This window comes from Cenococcum geophilum (assembly GCF_001692895.1).
Source record: "Cenococcum geophilum 1.58 unplaced genomic scaffold K441scaffold_21, whole genome shotgun sequence".
NCBI lineage: Eukaryota > Fungi > Ascomycota > Dothideomycetes > Gloniales > Gloniaceae > Cenococcum > Cenococcum geophilum.
The window spans coordinates 868,589-884,006 of NW_027137579.1; the positions used below are offsets into that span (position 1 = coordinate 868,589).

The 15,418-nt window shown below is 50.4% G+C and overlaps 5 protein-coding genes across 5 annotated transcripts; 2 read left to right on the forward strand and 3 right to left on the reverse strand.

Moving 5' to 3' along the window:
* Positions 1-313: 313 nt before the first annotated feature.
* K441DRAFT_696371 (uncharacterized protein) lies at positions 314-2,402 on the reverse strand. The gene is made up of 3 exons (XM_067652879.1): positions 1,580-2,402; positions 1,436-1,523; positions 314-1,383 (listed from the first exon to the last, which is right to left on the reverse strand). The coding sequence occupies exons 1-3, from the start codon at positions 2,293-2,295 to the stop codon at positions 547-549; spliced, it is 1,641 nt and encodes a 546-aa protein (XP_067504012.1). The 5' UTR covers positions 2,296-2,402; the 3' UTR covers positions 314-546.
* Positions 2,403-3,794: 1,392 nt separating this feature from the next.
* K441DRAFT_659834 (uncharacterized protein) lies at positions 3,795-4,377 on the reverse strand. Its single transcript, XM_067648598.1, has 2 exons — positions 4,256-4,377; positions 3,795-4,193 (listed from the first exon to the last, which is right to left on the reverse strand). The coding sequence occupies exons 1-2, from the start codon at positions 4,331-4,333 to the stop codon at positions 4,041-4,043; spliced, it is 231 nt and encodes a 76-aa protein (XP_067504013.1). The 5' UTR covers positions 4,334-4,377; the 3' UTR covers positions 3,795-4,040.
* Positions 4,378-4,634: 257 nt separating this feature from the next.
* Positions 4,635-8,709, forward strand: K441DRAFT_705538 (gephyrin). The gene is made up of 13 exons (XM_067653603.1): positions 4,635-4,752; positions 4,802-4,836; positions 4,891-4,982; positions 5,042-5,350; positions 5,412-5,484; positions 5,542-5,606; positions 5,878-6,208; positions 6,268-6,308; positions 6,365-6,402; positions 6,455-6,694; positions 6,842-7,158; positions 7,340-7,884; positions 7,934-8,709. Exons 1-13 carry the CDS (start codon positions 4,695-4,697, stop codon positions 8,514-8,516), a joined length of 2,727 nt encoding a protein of 908 aa, XP_067504014.1. The 5' UTR covers positions 4,635-4,694; the 3' UTR covers positions 8,517-8,709.
* Positions 8,710-8,876: 167 nt separating this feature from the next.
* On the reverse strand, positions 8,877-11,832 carry K441DRAFT_560805 (tRNA nucleotidyltransferase-like protein; the record flags this gene model as incomplete). The annotated part of the gene is made up of 2 exons (XM_067643505.1): positions 8,877-10,258; positions 10,311-11,832. The coding sequence occupies 2 exons, from the start codon at positions 11,830-11,832 to the stop codon at positions 8,877-8,879; spliced, it is 2,904 nt and encodes a 967-aa protein (XP_067504015.1).
* Positions 11,833-12,177: 345 nt separating this feature from the next.
* On the forward strand, positions 12,178-14,881 carry K441DRAFT_636284 (uncharacterized protein). The gene is made up of 2 exons (XM_067646469.1): positions 12,178-13,511; positions 13,610-14,881. Exons 1-2 carry the CDS (start codon positions 12,341-12,343, stop codon positions 14,764-14,766), a joined length of 2,328 nt encoding a protein of 775 aa, XP_067504016.1. The 5' UTR covers positions 12,178-12,340; the 3' UTR covers positions 14,767-14,881.
* The last annotated feature ends 537 nt before the right edge of the window (positions 14,882-15,418 follow it).

Below are 15,418 nucleotides of genomic sequence, written 5' to 3' on the forward strand. Positions count from 1 at the left end.
GCCTAATTTGCGACTTCGTGTGAACACTACTATGGTCGCGAAGTATAGCTGCTCTTTTTGGCAGCAACTCCACACTTCATGAGCTGCCTTGAAGAAGCATAGCGGGAGATCAAACAAGCAATGAGACATACCCGAGGGCCATGCTTTGTTCCACTGGAAAACTTACAAGCGTGATGGCGAAACTTATGTCGTCCTTTTCGGGATTAAGAACGAATTCATGTACTATCACAAAACAAATCTATTATTGTGAGGAAAGGGACGACATTGCTACATATTGCACACAGATACAGAATTATAAGAGATACTAATGTGACTGAGAACAGGAACCAAAGAGACCCGCAGACTTGATACAGACGGACGCCAGAGATGGTTCATCCCTAACAGCGTGTACTCAATCCCCATAAACCGAATCACCTGAGCGATCGGTATTTCCCTAGCTTCGACTGTTACGATCCTTCAGCGTAAGGCGGCTAGTTCGGCTTCTTTGATGTAAACGACTATACAACTAGTCAAACATCTAACGCGGCTTCTTCTCAGCTACCTTCTTCAACCACTTCCAGATGCACTTGGCAGGGCGCCCGGCGGTAAAAAACGATTTTCGTTTATAGGAAATGACATAGACCGCGGCCTTAGTTGCCTGGCGCGGCTCGTCGCTGTCCTTCCAAGAGTTGGATTGGCTGTCCTCGTCCTCTCCAGCTCTTGAGTTGCCTCGGCCGATTGGGATCTCTTGAGCACAACTCCGTGAGTGATCGGGTCAGGATCACTATCGTCAACAGCATAGACGCGGGGGAAGATCACAAGCAAATCTTCGTCATTCCCCGCCCCAGTAACCTTGGCCGGGCCTTCCTCTCCGTCGGCAGCAGTTCCTTCTTCAAAGCCAATTACTTCCCAGTCGAAGTCCTCATAATCCTCGAGCGCGAAGTTAGGCTCGTATCTCTGCTTGGCACGTTGAACAGTCTTCCAAAGATCGGATGCATTCTGAACAACCTGCTCTAAGCCAGCTTTGAAGGTCTCGAACTGGGCCACAGAGAGCAAATCCTGGGCGTACCATCCCACGTCACCGATAACTTCTTTCACTCTCTCCTCAGAAACCTTTGCCTGCTCCTCTGGGAACATTGACAGCAGGATGGACCGGCAATACGCTTCCTTTCCGCTATCGGCAATCGCTTGGTGAAGCAAAAGTTCCCGGATCCCACTCTCCCCATCGAGAATGTAGGTAGGCTGAAAGATGTCCTTGTCGATCGCCCTTGCGAGAATTGCGAGCATGATGGCAATGCGCATCTGTTTAGCGGCCTGAGAGTTTGATTGCGGAAGAGGGACTTGATGTTGGCCGTGTTGGGGTCCAAGTTCAAGTTCCTTGAGCCGTTTCCAGGCGACTTGGTTCTAAGGGTGGTTGTTAGTTGGGCATCTCCCTCAATCGTAAGATTATACATACCCCAAGAATCTGGTCCGGGAGGTCTTCTTTAAATGTTGCTTCCATTAGCTTATACGCAGATTTCCATAAGTCACCCAGTTTCTCAATCCTGGGGTTGATGTTAGCACCAATAAACCCAACTCCCTGGTCTTGAGCACAACTTACATTTTATCTTCGTCTTCCACACAAAGTTGGGAGGCGAATGATTCCAGATCTGTTATCTTCTTTGTAGCTCCTTCCAACTGTCCGCGTAGCGAAGTATTATCTTTTTGAGACGCGTTCAATTCATCTTTCAAGCTTAAAACTTGTTTCTGTTCACTATCCAAACTTTCCTTCAGTTTCCCGATCTCATTATCCTTTCCTTCCACGCTCTTCTTCAGTTCTGCTACTTCATCCTGAGCTGCAGTGGCCTTTTTCTTCTCCTCCTCTAGCGACGCCTTCAGTTCATCAGCCTCCTTCTGCAAAGCATCACTCTTTTCTTTACACTTTGCAGCAGCATCCTCTTTTTCCTTTACGGCTGCCTTCAAGGTATACGAATTTGCCCACAGAGAAGCTTTCTCGTCTTCTAGCTTCTTATGAGACTTTCGATAATTTTCCAGGCTCCCTTGGTGAATGATGTCGTGATGATCTTGCATTTTTTTCATTTCAGCGCGCAGGTTTTCCACTTCTGCACGTTCGTCTTCGAGCTGCCTGTTCAAACTCGTGGTAGAATCATACACGCACGCAATTTCCTTGAAACCATCACTCGATGTTATAGCCCTGAGGGCCATGACAAGGTTCTCCATTGCCGGGAAAGAATGGACTGTCCCAGTAGGAGATGGTGGCGGAGTGGGGCTCCTAGCGGGGGTAGGGCCTGAAGGGGAGTGTTGTATTGATGACATGATGTACTGAATGTGAAGTATTGATATCACAGGTTTAGTTACAAAAAATAATTCAGAACAGAACTTTTCGTGAGATTAGGTATTCCTCTATGAGGAATTTAGGAGAGTGGAGAGTGTTTGGGCAAGTTCTTCATGGGGGACCCCGATGAATGTAAATCCTCGACTTGCTTCGCGGGTCAGTAACATCATGATCGTCCAATCCTTCCTTACAGCCTATAACGGTTGATCAGGCTTTCTTTGGTCTCAATCATATGTCCGTTGTTCCGCGCTTGCAAGACATATCTACCTGTAGTGTTGTTCTCTGTCGGAGCCTAGCTGCCGTAGCAATGTATGTGGACAGATTCGGCGATTTACCCTTACACAACATTCCTGTGAAGACCATAATTCTAGGGTTGAAGAGCACCAGAAACACATGTCAAAAATATCTCGAAGCGTGGACATAGCAGATTGGCGCAGGTAAGCCAAATCATCCCAGCGTGCGTCAGGCCTGGTTGTGCTGCCTAGAGAAAACCGTAAAAGACCAGTATGAGTTCATGTGGGAGAGCGCGGCGAGAGCGCAGGCAGGGTAGTAGTTCCATGAAAGGCCTCCCATCGTTACCACCAATGAAACATATGCGTCAGAGACAGAGGTGAACCCACCATTAACGGACGGGACAACTGTAGCTGCGGCCTTAAACAGAGGCTGACACGACTCTAGAAGACATCAAAGCCTAAGACGTGTGATTCGAGGGAACTTGGCAACTGACACGTTGAGTCATTCCGGCTTGTCAAACAGCAGGTCGAGGACACTGCGGTGCGCCCTCATTCAGCGTTCACCTTCTTCCACAACATATGCCTACGAGAACTGTCGTCCAGCCTTTTAATGAGGGATTCGGATGCGTATTCTTTGATTGCTTAGATTTCCAGTTCACCGATATCACGCCCGTGCACGTGCCCATGCCCGTGCCCACATGCATATGTGTAACATGTAGCAACAGATTGTCTTCCTGCATCTCGACCCCCGCACTATTACCTTCCGGGGGCGAGAACTGGGAAGGAACTCCTCCTAGGCCGGTTTCTATTATAAACAAAGGTGGGACGGCAAGGGTGGGAGACAACCTGTTCACTGACTATCCTATTCGAGTCATCAAAGCGTGCCTGGCAAGATTTTACTGGCAGGGGAAGTGCGAAGCGAGACGTGCAGCTTGACAGACTAATCGATGATCATATGGCAATCGTGGACAACAATTTCTAAAACCTATCGCCCCCCAAAATTGTGGTGATTAATTCGCTAGGAGAGGAAGTCTTATCATTAAAAGACAGAGGGGAGCATAGTTCATAAGTCCGTCTTTTACGGCATGGTAAATTCACTCTTCAAACTCAGAGAATACTGGACATAGCATCGGATGAATTGATGATTAGATAACTCGCTAGACCTGTAGGACAATGCTGATTGAAGTACATCAGGGCCACAAAGACCGCTGACCCATTCCTGTGAACTCCATCCCCATACTGTTTAACTTTGTCTGAAACGCCCCATGACACCGTTGATACCAGCAGAACAGAAAAAGCCCAGAAATTTACCCTGGTCGCGTGGTATTTCGCAGATCCTCAAATTCAGTTGCATGTTTCAGTTTTTCGTTCCCTCCTCATGCGGTTGAAAGTCCGGACCACCGTTTGCACCGCTAAGCCGCCTCATCACCGTCCTCTAAAAGTACTGATATTTAGCAACACATCTCCGAATAAAGGCCTTGAAGACTAAGCCTCTAAGCCTCACCAGGACGCTTGGTGTTGCAGCTGACGATCTTGACTCTGTCTGCTTGGATCGGGTTCGGGTTGCCGTTTTCTAGCTTGAAGTTGATGTCCTTGATAATAAACGTCCAGACATCGTCGCAGAATCGATATGTATCAAGATGACCCTAGAGAAGCACGTAAGTCAATGAGCCGAACAGACCGCTTGCACGTATCTGTCCGGATATACCTTGAAAGTCAGGCGCGACTTGACCTTGTCGGCCAGAACATCAGCAACTGCCTTGTCGAAGTTTGTGAGGATCTTCATGGCGAGCTGTGGCTCGATTCGCCGCTCACTGATGAGGTCGTCCAGTGTATCTGTGAGAGAGCCTCCCAGGCTACGGAATGTTAATATGGGTTATCTAAGTGCACAGCAAAGCTGTCAATCAAGAGGCAGTACCTGCTACGCCGGTAGAGCTCATAATACTTCGAATCCGCCATCGTAGTTGCTGCGATGAGTGAGTTGTAGAGGAGAGAGTCAGAGGCGCAGCGGATATGTTGAGGACCCCGGATGACTAATGGGTGATCTAGCAGCGGCGCGATCCGCACCATCAACTTCTATCACCAAGGGAGCTCCAGCCCAGTCAAACTCCTCACATTTCGATCTTCCTTGAGAATACCTATCCAAGATGGTTCTCCAATATGGCGTGGGCGGTTCGACACTGGCCTTGGGCGTTATAGGGCTTTGTGAGTTAAAAGGGTTCACGACGATAGGCAACCACTGATTGAGAGCTAGATATGCTTTTTAATGGCGAGGGTGAAGCCTTCAATGTGTGTACTACCCAACGAATCCTTCTGGATTGTGACTGACAGTGTCTCTCTCAGGTTGGCCAATTCCTTGAGAGTGTTTCACCTTACGCGTGGGCGGACATGGGCATTGGGCTATGTATCGGGTTATCTGTAGTCGGAGCAGCATGGTATGCACATCTGCATTGACCTTCAAACATTGTTCTGTTACTAACGGAAGCTGTTGAAGGGGAATATTCACGACCGGAGTCTCCATTCTCGGTGGAGGTGTTAAAGCTCCTCGGATAAGGACGAAGAATCTGATATCCATCATCTTCTGCGAAGTCGTCGCCATCTACGGTGTCATCATGGCGATTGTTTTCTCCTCCAAGCTTAAGGTCGTTCCCCCGGAAAACATTTATTCAGGCAGCAACTTCTACACTGGCTATGCGTTGTTCTGGGCGGGTATAACTGTGGGAATGTGCAATCTAGTGTGTGGTGTCTCGGTTGGAATCAACGGCAGCAGTGCAGCATTGGCTGATGCTTCAGACCCAACCTTGTAAGGCACATCTGATCCTATGGTGAAATATGGTGGATGGGACTAACATCAGTGTTATCAGATTCGTCAAAATCTTGGTTATTGAGATTTTTAGCTCTGTCCTCGGACTGTTTGGACTTATTATTGGGCTACTGGTATCGGGGAATGCTCCAGAATTTGATTGAAGAGGCCTGGATTTGTACGAAGTGCAGGATAGAGCACGCCAGAGAATGTTAAACCTGGTTCAGCATTGGTCGCCTGGGGATGAAGGTTCCAGGTAGACTTCGTCTGCGTAAAGCAGTCAGATTTAGGGCGAGGCACAATATATGCTGGTACTCTGAAGAAGCATAGGTTCAGTCTGTAAATAGTTTCTTGTAGCATCCATGTATCATGACCAGAGATCCGAAATACAACCGTTATTCTATCGCGGCTGATATTTATACCCTAAGTGATATTGTGATTCAAAGATTACTGGGCTTAACTGACTGCGCGAAAATATGACGATTGTATATTGGCTTCGAACACCACATAAAAAAGCGTGTGGATAGCCGTTGCGCGATTTCGGCCATCTCGGGTCATCTCTCACCATTTCTTCCCCCACCCTCGAACATGAACACCAGCAAGCTCAGAGCCGCCATACTGATTGTCTCGGAGACTGCATCGCAAGATCCCTCTTCGGATAAATGCACGGCAATTCTCCAAGATGTCTTCGAAACTGTAGGGAATGACCAATGGGAGGTATCAGTTACGCAGATAATTCCAGACGACGTTCTTGAAATTCAGAGATTCGTAACGCGGTGGACGGATAGCGAGGATGCTGTCAATCTAATCATTAGCAGTGGTGGCACTGGGTTCGCTGTCAAAGATAGCACCCCAGAGGTAAAACTGCTGTATCTGCTTACATTCAAATCAAATATGACTAACAGCAGAGCAAAAAGGCTGTGTTGCCCCTTATACACAGACATGCACCAGGGCTAGTGTGAGTATTGTGATTAAATCAACTTTAAGCTCTTCATTAGCCTAATACTTGCTCAGTCATGGAATGCTAGCTGCCTCGTTATCAGTTACTCCATGTATGGTTTCTTTACCTTCCCTTCGGTCTGTGGACGTGCTGATGGCTTCTAGTTGCCCTTATGTCGAGGCCTGTTGCTGGTGTACGGAAGAAGACTCTAATACTAACGCTGCCCGGATCCCCCAAAGGTGCCAAAGAGAATTTAGAGGCAGTCCTCAAATTATTGCCACACGCTTGCATACAAGCAGCTGGTGCTGATTCGCGTGCCATTCATGTTGGAGGAGTCAAGAAGCTGGAAGCAGATGCTGGTGTCCAATCCGGTGCAGCGTCTGTGATATCATCAAAATCAGAAGGTACTTCTATTCTGTTAAATTTCTCTTCTCCAACCATCTCTTGGAATTATCATTCAAAAGAGCTTATTTAAGCCATTTTAGGATGATAGTGTTCTTGCATTGTCTAAAATGATAGCGAATTTCGTTAAAGACTGATACAATTTTCAGGAGCACACCACCACCATGGTCACAGCCATGGACACGGTCATGGGCATGGACATGGAGGTCCTAGGGCCCATACAGATCCTGAATCTCGCCCGCAATCGAATGACCCGAGTGCGGGCCCTTCACGCAGATACCGGTCGTCTCCGTATCCCATGCTGTCCGTGAGTGATGCATTGAAGCTCATCTCGGAGCATACACCTAAGCCAAATATCCAAAGAGTACCCGTCGACATGGCTCTGGGTGGATCTGTGCTAGCGGAAGATGTAAAAGCTGCGGAGTCTGTACCAGCTTTTCGTGCAAGCATCGTTGATGGCTATGCGGTAAGTCTTTGTCAAGGCATTTTGGATATCTCCACTACCATGTCACGTTGTACCAACGAAAAGCTTCCCCTACGCAATGCCACTGCTGTGTTTCTCTAAGCTCTCATTTTTCACTTCTAAACGGCTTACCAGCTGTTACCTCAGTGACAGTAAGTTTGTATTAAAGCTTACGGACTGGCAGGTGAAATTCCCAGAATCAGGCTGTTTCCCAAAAGGCGTTTACCCAGTGGCTCTCGTATCTCACGCTCAAGCTGGAGAAATAGCGCCTCTAGAAGAAGGCCAGATAGCCCGTATAACGACAGGAGCCCCACTACCTCCAGGTGCAGATGCAGTGGTTATGGTAGAAGACACAGTTCTCAAGACTAAGACCGATGATGACAAGGAGGAGAAAGAGGTAGAAATCCTCACCGACCAAATCAAGCGCGGCGAGAATGTTAGAGAGATTGGCAGTGATGTCCAGGCCGGTGATCTCATCATGAAGAAAGGAGAAGGGATTACAGTGATCGGAGGAGAATTCGGCCTCCTAGCTTCTGTGGGTACCACAGAACTGGCGACTTACCGGAGACCTGTTGTTGGCGTGCTTAGCACTGGCGACGAAATTATTCCGCATGACAGGCCCGGGCCCTTGAAACTGGGAGAAGTTCGAGATACCAATAGACCGACACTAATCACAGCCGTCCGGAGCCACAGGTTCCAAGCGGTCGATCTCGGTATCGTATCAGACAAGTAGCCAGCCCTTCCCCGTCTCTTATTAATCACAACTAACCAATCCCAGGCCCGGAGCTCTAGAAGAAACACTCCGCGATGCATTCCGCAAAGTCGACGTCGTGATCACCAGCGGCGGCGTGTCGATGGGCGAGCTGGACCTGCTTAAACCGACCATCGAGCGCTCGCTCGGTGGTGCAATCCACTTCGGCCGCGTGAACATGAAGCCTGGCAAACCCACCACCTTCGCCACCGTGCCCGTGAAGGACGGCGCGGGCGAGCACGTCACAAAGGCAATCTTCTCTTTGCCTGGCAACCCTGCTTCCGCTGTTGTGACGTTCCATCTTTTTGTGCTCCCATCACTGCATCAGGCCTCTGGTATCACGCCGGCTGGCTTACCGCAAGTCAAGGTTACGCTGGATGACGAGATTCGATTGGATCCACAACGACCGGAATATCACCGCTCTTTGGTTATTACGAAGAAGGACGGGTTACTGTATGCTAGCAGCACTGGTGGACAGCGCAGCTCGAGGATCGGGAGTTTCAAGGGCGCGAATGCGCTTTTGTGCATGCCGGCCGGGAAGGGTTCCATGAAGAAGGGCGAGAAAGTGGATGCTTTGTTGATGGGCAAGCTGGGTGAGCTGGAGGACTAGGCAGTACTGGCCCCCTTTGAGTATCTCTTCGAGGGCGTTTCAAATCTTGAAATAGCTGAGGTCTGGAAAACGAGAATGGAAGTTGTATAAAATGCTTGCAAGATTCTCAGTTAGTTTAGAGAATAACGGTAGTTTTAGGCAGATTGACACCTTTGCGTGTAAACGAATGAATGAAGGTAGTGTTATTAGTGAGGTGTCACTCCAAAGAACTTTTAAAGTGATCTGTAAATACGCTCTATAATTTTATGATTGAGCCGAGACACCAATGCAAGTGCAAAATGCGTCCGTCGTCCATCACCCAAAGTGCCCGATCTCATAATGACCCGTCTCCACGAAATACATCAATTTCTCAGCTACCGTTCACAACAATGGCGATCCCTCAAGCAGCCCGCTCAGACGCTCATCAGCCTCGACCAACATCGCAGCTTCCTTTTGCAGATCCACATCCTGATCCTCCTTCAGCACCGCCGCCAGCATCTCAACGCACGTCCTGAGCTCCTGCTTCACCGCCTCCAACTCCGCCGCCTCCTGCCCTCCCCGCTGACCCTGCTCACAAACCCTAATCCAACAAACCGTAACCCCCCGCAGCACCTCTCCTCTATGCGCCGCGATCCTTGGCCACGCATTCAGCTGCACCACCCGGACCGCCTTCGCAGCCGCGCGCAGCAGCGGCGGATAGGCAGGGCCGAGCGGCTCGGCGAGCACGTTCGAGAGCAGGGGAAGGACGTGCTTGAGGTGCTTGACGGAGCTGATCTGCATGGCCTCGAGCAGCGGGATGAGGTGCTTGAGCAGCACCTCAGCGATGCGGACGTGCTCGCCTGCGTGCGCAAAGCCGGCGAGGATGCCTTGGCGTAGGAGCGTGTCGAGGAATTTCTCGTACGTTCGGGGGTTCTCTTCTGCCTTCTTGGTGGTGGGGAATCGGGAGGGAGTGGATATTGTGGTGGAAGCGGAGGGGGAAGGGAACATAACGTTCGCTAGTGCCAGTAAAGCCGGATAAGTTTTGTCTAGTAGCATGACGGACTCGTTTTCTGGGGTTAAGGATGGTAGATAGGTTAAACATGGCATGAGTGCTTCCTCGAATACATTTCCAAGCCCAGTTTTTGCTAGTAGTGCAGGTGGAGTGATATTCAATAGCATTGTCAGTAATTCGCATCCCGCTGCTTTCCACGCCGTTTCTATGTCATCAAGCATTCTTAGAATGGGCGGAACTATGAGACCCCAATTCGTTTCAACACCTTTGGAGTCTAGCGTACAAAGTACCCAACGAAGGAGGTCTAAGGCCCATCCATAGTGTGGATCCTTCCAAAGCTCTTTGACGGACTCATCGAAATTGAGCGTTTTGTGGGGTTTGGGTTGTGTGGCTTTACGACCCGCCGCCGTGAGATTTGGATGAGACTGTTTCTGTGAGGAGGTGAACAGAGGGCGGATGGTAAGCTGCAAGAAATGAGTGGCGAGACGGGCAGGGAGCTCACTATTCTTTTCCTCGCGTTTAGTCTCGTCTTGGAGTTTAGCCTCGTTGTGTGCTTTCACTGCTTCGATTGCAGCGGCTCGGTCTTTAACCTCGGGGTACCGGAGTTGCCAGGCCATTACCACTTCCAGCGCATCTTTCATCCATGGTCCTGGGGGTGTTGAGAGAGCGCTTGCTAACTCTGTGCCTGTGACTAAGGGTTTATATTTGTACGCCTCGAGAACGTCAAGCTTGACCAATTGAGAGAGGAAGGTGGCATAAGACGAAATAACCGCTACGTGATGAGGTTAGAAACGAATGAAATACATTTAAGGTCAAATACTCACTGTCTTTTGGAATTGATCCAATCGAGACCTCGTATAACAAGGAGAATAGAACTTGGCTCCTCCACGTTTGACCCCAGCGCCGGATTGCCATCCCTAGTGTGTCTCTTGCTGTGGCATCCTCACCTTCCTGTCGTCGATGTGGATATTTCAGCTGAGTCACGCATCGGTCCTTCAAAGCTCGAATATTTTCGGAATGTTCCACTGAAGATGTAATCACTTCAGAGATCTTATTGGGGGCCTTGATACCCTCGCGAGCGACTAGTTGGGCAGTGTAAGTTGTTTTGCCGCCTTTTTTAGGAGGATTGGGTAATGGAGCGTCGGCCCATGGAACCAATGCGGCGGCAATCCAGGCTAGATATTTCTCGTCAAAGTTTCTGAGAAGGGTTGATGATATTACAGAGAGAGTTTCTTGATCGCTGGTAGACCGCGAAAGCTCGAAAACGCAGTCATATGCGGGTTTTATGTAGGAAATATCGGGCTTGTACGATATCTCTTTTGTTGGGTCTGTGAAGATAGTGTCGTAGAGACCAAGCCGATCGATGAGCGCTAGAGCCCTGTGTGGGTCTGGTCCCTTGAGCATCTTCTCTATCTCGATACCAACTCTCTCACGACTAATCTTTAATTTTAAGGCGCTTTTTATGTCTTCGTTTTCCATCGCATTCTCCGTATCAGGGTCGATGCTGTAGTTCAGCCTACTTGCAAATCGGATCAATCTCAAAACTCTTAGAGGATCGTCTTTGAATGTTTGATATGGTTCCAAAGGGGTTCGAATAATCTTTAGTTGCATGTCTTGGAAGCCACGACCCGTGAAATCTTCGATAGCACATGTTTCAAGGTTATAGAACATGGCATTAACAGTGGCATCGCGCCTCATTGCGTCCTCCTCCGGCGTTCCAAATTCCATCTGAGGGTTACGGCTGTCTTCAGTATACGTTTCTTTGCGAAGGTTCACAAGGTCGATATCTAAGCCTAGAATTTTGGTCGTGACTGTTTCAAGGTGTTTTGACTTCTCCGGGTTTGCCTCAATCTTATACAGACCGTGCCCGATGTCTCTACCCTTTCCATTCGCGTTGGCTTTAGTACTGGATGAGGCTGGGGCTATTCCGTATTTCTCTGGATTTCCAGGGATCTCGAGGTATTCTCTCATTTTTAGCCCGAATTGGAAGCCAGTCATCTTGTTGATAGCAACATCAATATCGTGGCTGCCCACGCCGAGCAGCTTGTCCCGGACCCACCCTCCAGTAAAGCGAAGCTCGATCTTAGCTTTTGCGAGCTCATCTGGTACCTTCACTTGGGGGTCAACGGGTTCGGGCACGGACGTGCGGTCTATATATTCGGCTACATCCAACAACAGCTGGCGCAGGGTAGTCTCAACTTCCGTGAGCTCGAGAGTTTGGGGATTCAAATTTGTAGTCATAGCTCTGCGGGGATATGTTTTGGGCGGAGCTTGATGTTCGACTTTCCGCCGTTTTGAAGTTTGCTCGTCTTGTGAAGTAGGACTTGGGCGCCTTTGCAAGGACATACAGCGAGAATGGCTGAATAAGATATGTTTTGACGCACAAAAAAATGGTGGGGGAGCTGATAAAGGAAGATGTGAGATGGGCTCACGGCGAAGAAAAGAAGAGTGGAAAAGGCGTGAACAAAGGCGAAGAGTCATTCATGTGAGAGTGCCTAAATGAGGGATTACCACACCCTGTACTATTTACGCCGCACACTTTATGTGTCTAGAGTGGTGGTGAAGAAGTATTTTGAAGAAACGAGTGTGAGAGTCTCTTTAATTCGCTCGTAAAGGGAGGTTGTATAGCAGGGGAGATGGCACATGCTCAAATTCTGGTGCAGGTCACCGTTTGCTCCGGTGCTTCGTCACTTCCAACTTCCAGCGCAACACCTAACCAATAACTCGCCAATCCCCATTATTACCACCCTCAACCCCCTCCCACTGGGATCTTCCCATCGTCACGATCCATGAGCTGTCCCTTAGCATTCGCGCGCATATATCCTCCCAGCCGGGTCCCTCGTCGAAGGCTCCCATGACGCCTTCGCAAGATGCATCGCCTTTTAAACCCGCCCAGTACGCCGATTTGCAGTCCTCAATAGTCTTACCTAAGCGGAGACAGTCGCCCAACTCCTCTATAGCTAGCCTGCCCTATAGGCGTTCTAATCCTTCGCTCTCCTCGCTGTTCGCCTCGACCGCATCACTCCCGTCATCTCGCCCTAGCTCAGGTACTGCCACTCCACTCGCACAAGCCATCCCTGGCTCTATATTTTCTCCTGGCCCAAGAGCAAATGGAACTCGGTCTCCCGCAAACTCGTCGGCAGGCAGGCCAGATGAACCGAGAAACCTAATATTACGGTCCTTTGTGCCCCATGTAGCTATAGTGGCGTCGGCGGATACGGAGGAAATAGTAAAAGCCAAGGGGTTCACCGGGGGGCTTCTGGAGTTGCTCAGACCTTTTGGGGAATCTGTACCTGGAAAAGTTACCATTAGGGACAGCGTCGGCGCAAGTAGGAGCTGGGAGGATTTTGGCATACGATTTACTGGAATGACAGATGGTTTGGGCGTACCGTTAGTTCCCGGAAGGAGGAGCACAGAAGTCAGGCCAGAGGGCGCAAACGGCTATCGAGACGGCGGAAGGACATCACTAAATTTCTCAAGGACCGGAGGCGATATTGGGCAGATTGAGGAGGCCGTGGACCGTCATCTACAATATTCTGAGCTGCAGCCACACGACCTAGTCTCTGACTACCTGAACCATCAAAATGAACCTTCGCACACGGACAGTTCAACATCACCATTCTACACGCTATACTTGCGAAGGCTACTCTCGGGGCTCCCCATGACACCCCACGAAACATTCGCACACCCCGTAGCCTGCATAATTGCAATAAGTTCTAGAAACCCCTCACCAATAGAAGAATTACGGCGACTATACGGTAGTACCAACACTGGAAATCACAGATTACCCCAATGGGTAAACAACGAATTCCTTCGATATTATGTTCTCATCCATGATGAAGAACATAGCGACATCACAAAGTCCAATGCGCTTTTTGAGCAAATGAAGCGGCATTTTGGGTTACACTGTCATCTTCTTAGATTAAAAAGCAACCAGTGCATACCTTCCGACGATGATAGCACCAAGCTTCCGCTTTGTGAATGGTTATCTGCCGCCGAAGAGCTTGCGGAGATCCAGAAGCGAGGTATTTATCCCTCCTCTCTTAGAAACGAAGTATTGAATAATAAACTGGAAGCTGTTGTTTCATCAAATGGATGTGTAATATACTAAAACTTCTCACAGAAGCCGCAGACGACATCACAGATCCGGCTCCCTACCTCTTCGATTCAGACGTTACCGCCCTTCGCACTTTCGTCCGAGAACTTGTCACACAATCCATCATCCCCACGATGGAACGCAACACCGCCACCTGGAACGAGCAAATTCTGTCGCGGCGCCGCGGCATCTCCGGCCGCTTCATGTCGCTCTCGAAACGCTGGACGCCCTTCTCGTCTAACCGCACCTCATCCTCACCCACGCAAAGCTCATCAGGCTCCAACTACGACTCGCTCCAAGGTTTCTACCGCCCGGACGCGCCCGAAGCCCTGATGCGCAAACTCGCCGACTACGCCTTCATGCTGCGCGACTTCAAGCTCGCCCTCAGCACCTACGACCTACTCCGCACCGACTTCACCAACGACAAAGCATGGCGGCACTACGCGGGCGCCGCCGAAATGGCCGCCGTCTCCGCCCTCATGAACCCCGCGCCACTCCCTACCAAATCCCGCACCGACACCATCGACACCTGGCTCGAGGCCGCCAGCTACAGCTACGCAACGCGGTGCGCGGCGCCCTACTACGCGCTGCGCACGCTAGCCCTGGGCCTCGAGCTGCTACGTCTCCGCGGCGGGGACGCCGCCGACGACGCCGCGCGCTGGGCCGCGCGCGTCCTCGACGCCGGGCTCGTCGGGCCCGTCGGCCACGCGCTGTTCACGGGGCGCGTGGGCGCGTGCTTCGCGGCGCGCGGGGGCGTCGGCAGCATGCGCTGGGGCGCGCGGCGGCGCAAGGCGGCGCTGTGGGCCGTGCTGGCGGCCGACGCGTGGCTCAAGCTCGACAAGGCGCTGCAGGCGGAGAAGAGCCTCGACATGGCGCGGCGGCTGTATGGCGCGGATGGCGGGCTGCCGCTGCCGTTTGAGGGGATGCAGGCTTTTCTGGGCGAGCTGCGCGATGCGGTGCTTGCGTGCCGGCTTGCGGCGCGCGGGTTTGAGGGGGAGGGCGAGGAGGGGGGCGAGGGGGGGATGGTGGAGGAGGTTAGCGAGACGCTGGATCGGAGTCCGAGGGGGCATCGTAAGAGTCTTATTGGGGCTGTTGGTGGGCCGCCGCTGTTGGACGCGGGGGCGATGGGCCCGATTCGGGGGGCGGACGATGAGCCGGGGTTTAGGGATGATCAGTTTGAGTAGAGAGCGAGAGAGCGAGCAAGAAAGAGTGTGTGCGGGCGTGTTTGAGGAGAGATGAGGAGCCGGTTTCTTAGGAGCATGGTATGGCGTTCTGGCTGGGATGGGTGGAGAGGGAGGGTTGGATGGGGCGCTGGATTTGTTTTGGGTTACAGTGTGTATATAATTTTCGCTTAACTGAGCTGGACTATGCTTGTCGGGCTGGTTTGAAATATCGTGGATTATTATCCTTCGTCGCCGAGTCTGAATGTGGTAATGCTGTGACAGCTATTAAAAGACTACCCAGCTCTTGCCCCTACAACTTTCAGGACTGAGGCTCTGGTCCCTCCTACACAGCGCGTAGATTTCGCGGAAGGAGATTCCTGAGAATCGAGATTCCAGAATATATGGATATGAGAAAGATTGAAAAGAGGGATCGCCGTATACCAGTAGATATAGAAGCTCGATGTTTAGTAGGTCCAGCAAGACTTCAAACGGTGATTTGATTCCGTATCATAAAACGTATCTTTAATAAGAATGCTAAGATGTCTAAAGAGGGCCTCCATGCTCGAAAGAGTGACAATGTGAGTTCCCGAAAATTAAAATCCTAGAATGCTAGATATTGGAAAATTGAAACGAAAATTTCCTGGGTGTAGCAATACAAGCTCCAAGTTTGGTA

Coding starts and splice junctions, on each gene's coding strand:
- K441DRAFT_659834 (XM_067648598.1), bottom strand. CDS start 4,333: ATGAAGATCCTCACAAACTTCGACAAGGCAGTTGCTGATGTTCTGGCC. Junction 4,194..4,255: donor AGTCGCGCCTGACTTTCAAG/GTATATCCGGAC, acceptor GTGCTTCTCTAG/GGTCATCTTGATACATATCG.
- K441DRAFT_705538 (XM_067653603.1), top strand. CDS start 4,695: ATGGTTCTCCAATATGGCGTGGGCGGTTCGACACTGGCCTTGGGCGTT. Junction 4,753..4,801: donor CTTGGGCGTTATAGGGCTTT/GTGAGTTAAAAG, acceptor ATTGAGAGCTAG/ATATGCTTTTTAATGGCGAG. Junction 5,351..5,411: donor GATGCTTCAGACCCAACCTT/GTAAGGCACATC, acceptor CAGTGTTATCAG/ATTCGTCAAAATCTTGGTTA.
- K441DRAFT_696371 (XM_067652879.1), bottom strand. CDS start 2,295: ATGTCATCAATACAACACTCCCCTTCAGGCCCTACCCCCGCTAGGAGC. Junction 1,524..1,579: donor GTGGAAGACGAAGATAAAAT/GTAAGTTGTGCT, acceptor CATCAACCCCAG/GATTGAGAAACTGGGTGACT. Junction 1,384..1,435: donor TCCCGGACCAGATTCTTGGG/GTATGTATAATC, acceptor AACCACCCTTAG/AACCAAGTCGCCTGGAAACG.
- K441DRAFT_636284 (XM_067646469.1), top strand. CDS start 12,341: ATGACGCCTTCGCAAGATGCATCGCCTTTTAAACCCGCCCAGTACGCC. Junction 13,512..13,609: donor TGCGGAGATCCAGAAGCGAG/GTATTTATCCCT, acceptor AACTTCTCACAG/AAGCCGCAGACGACATCACA.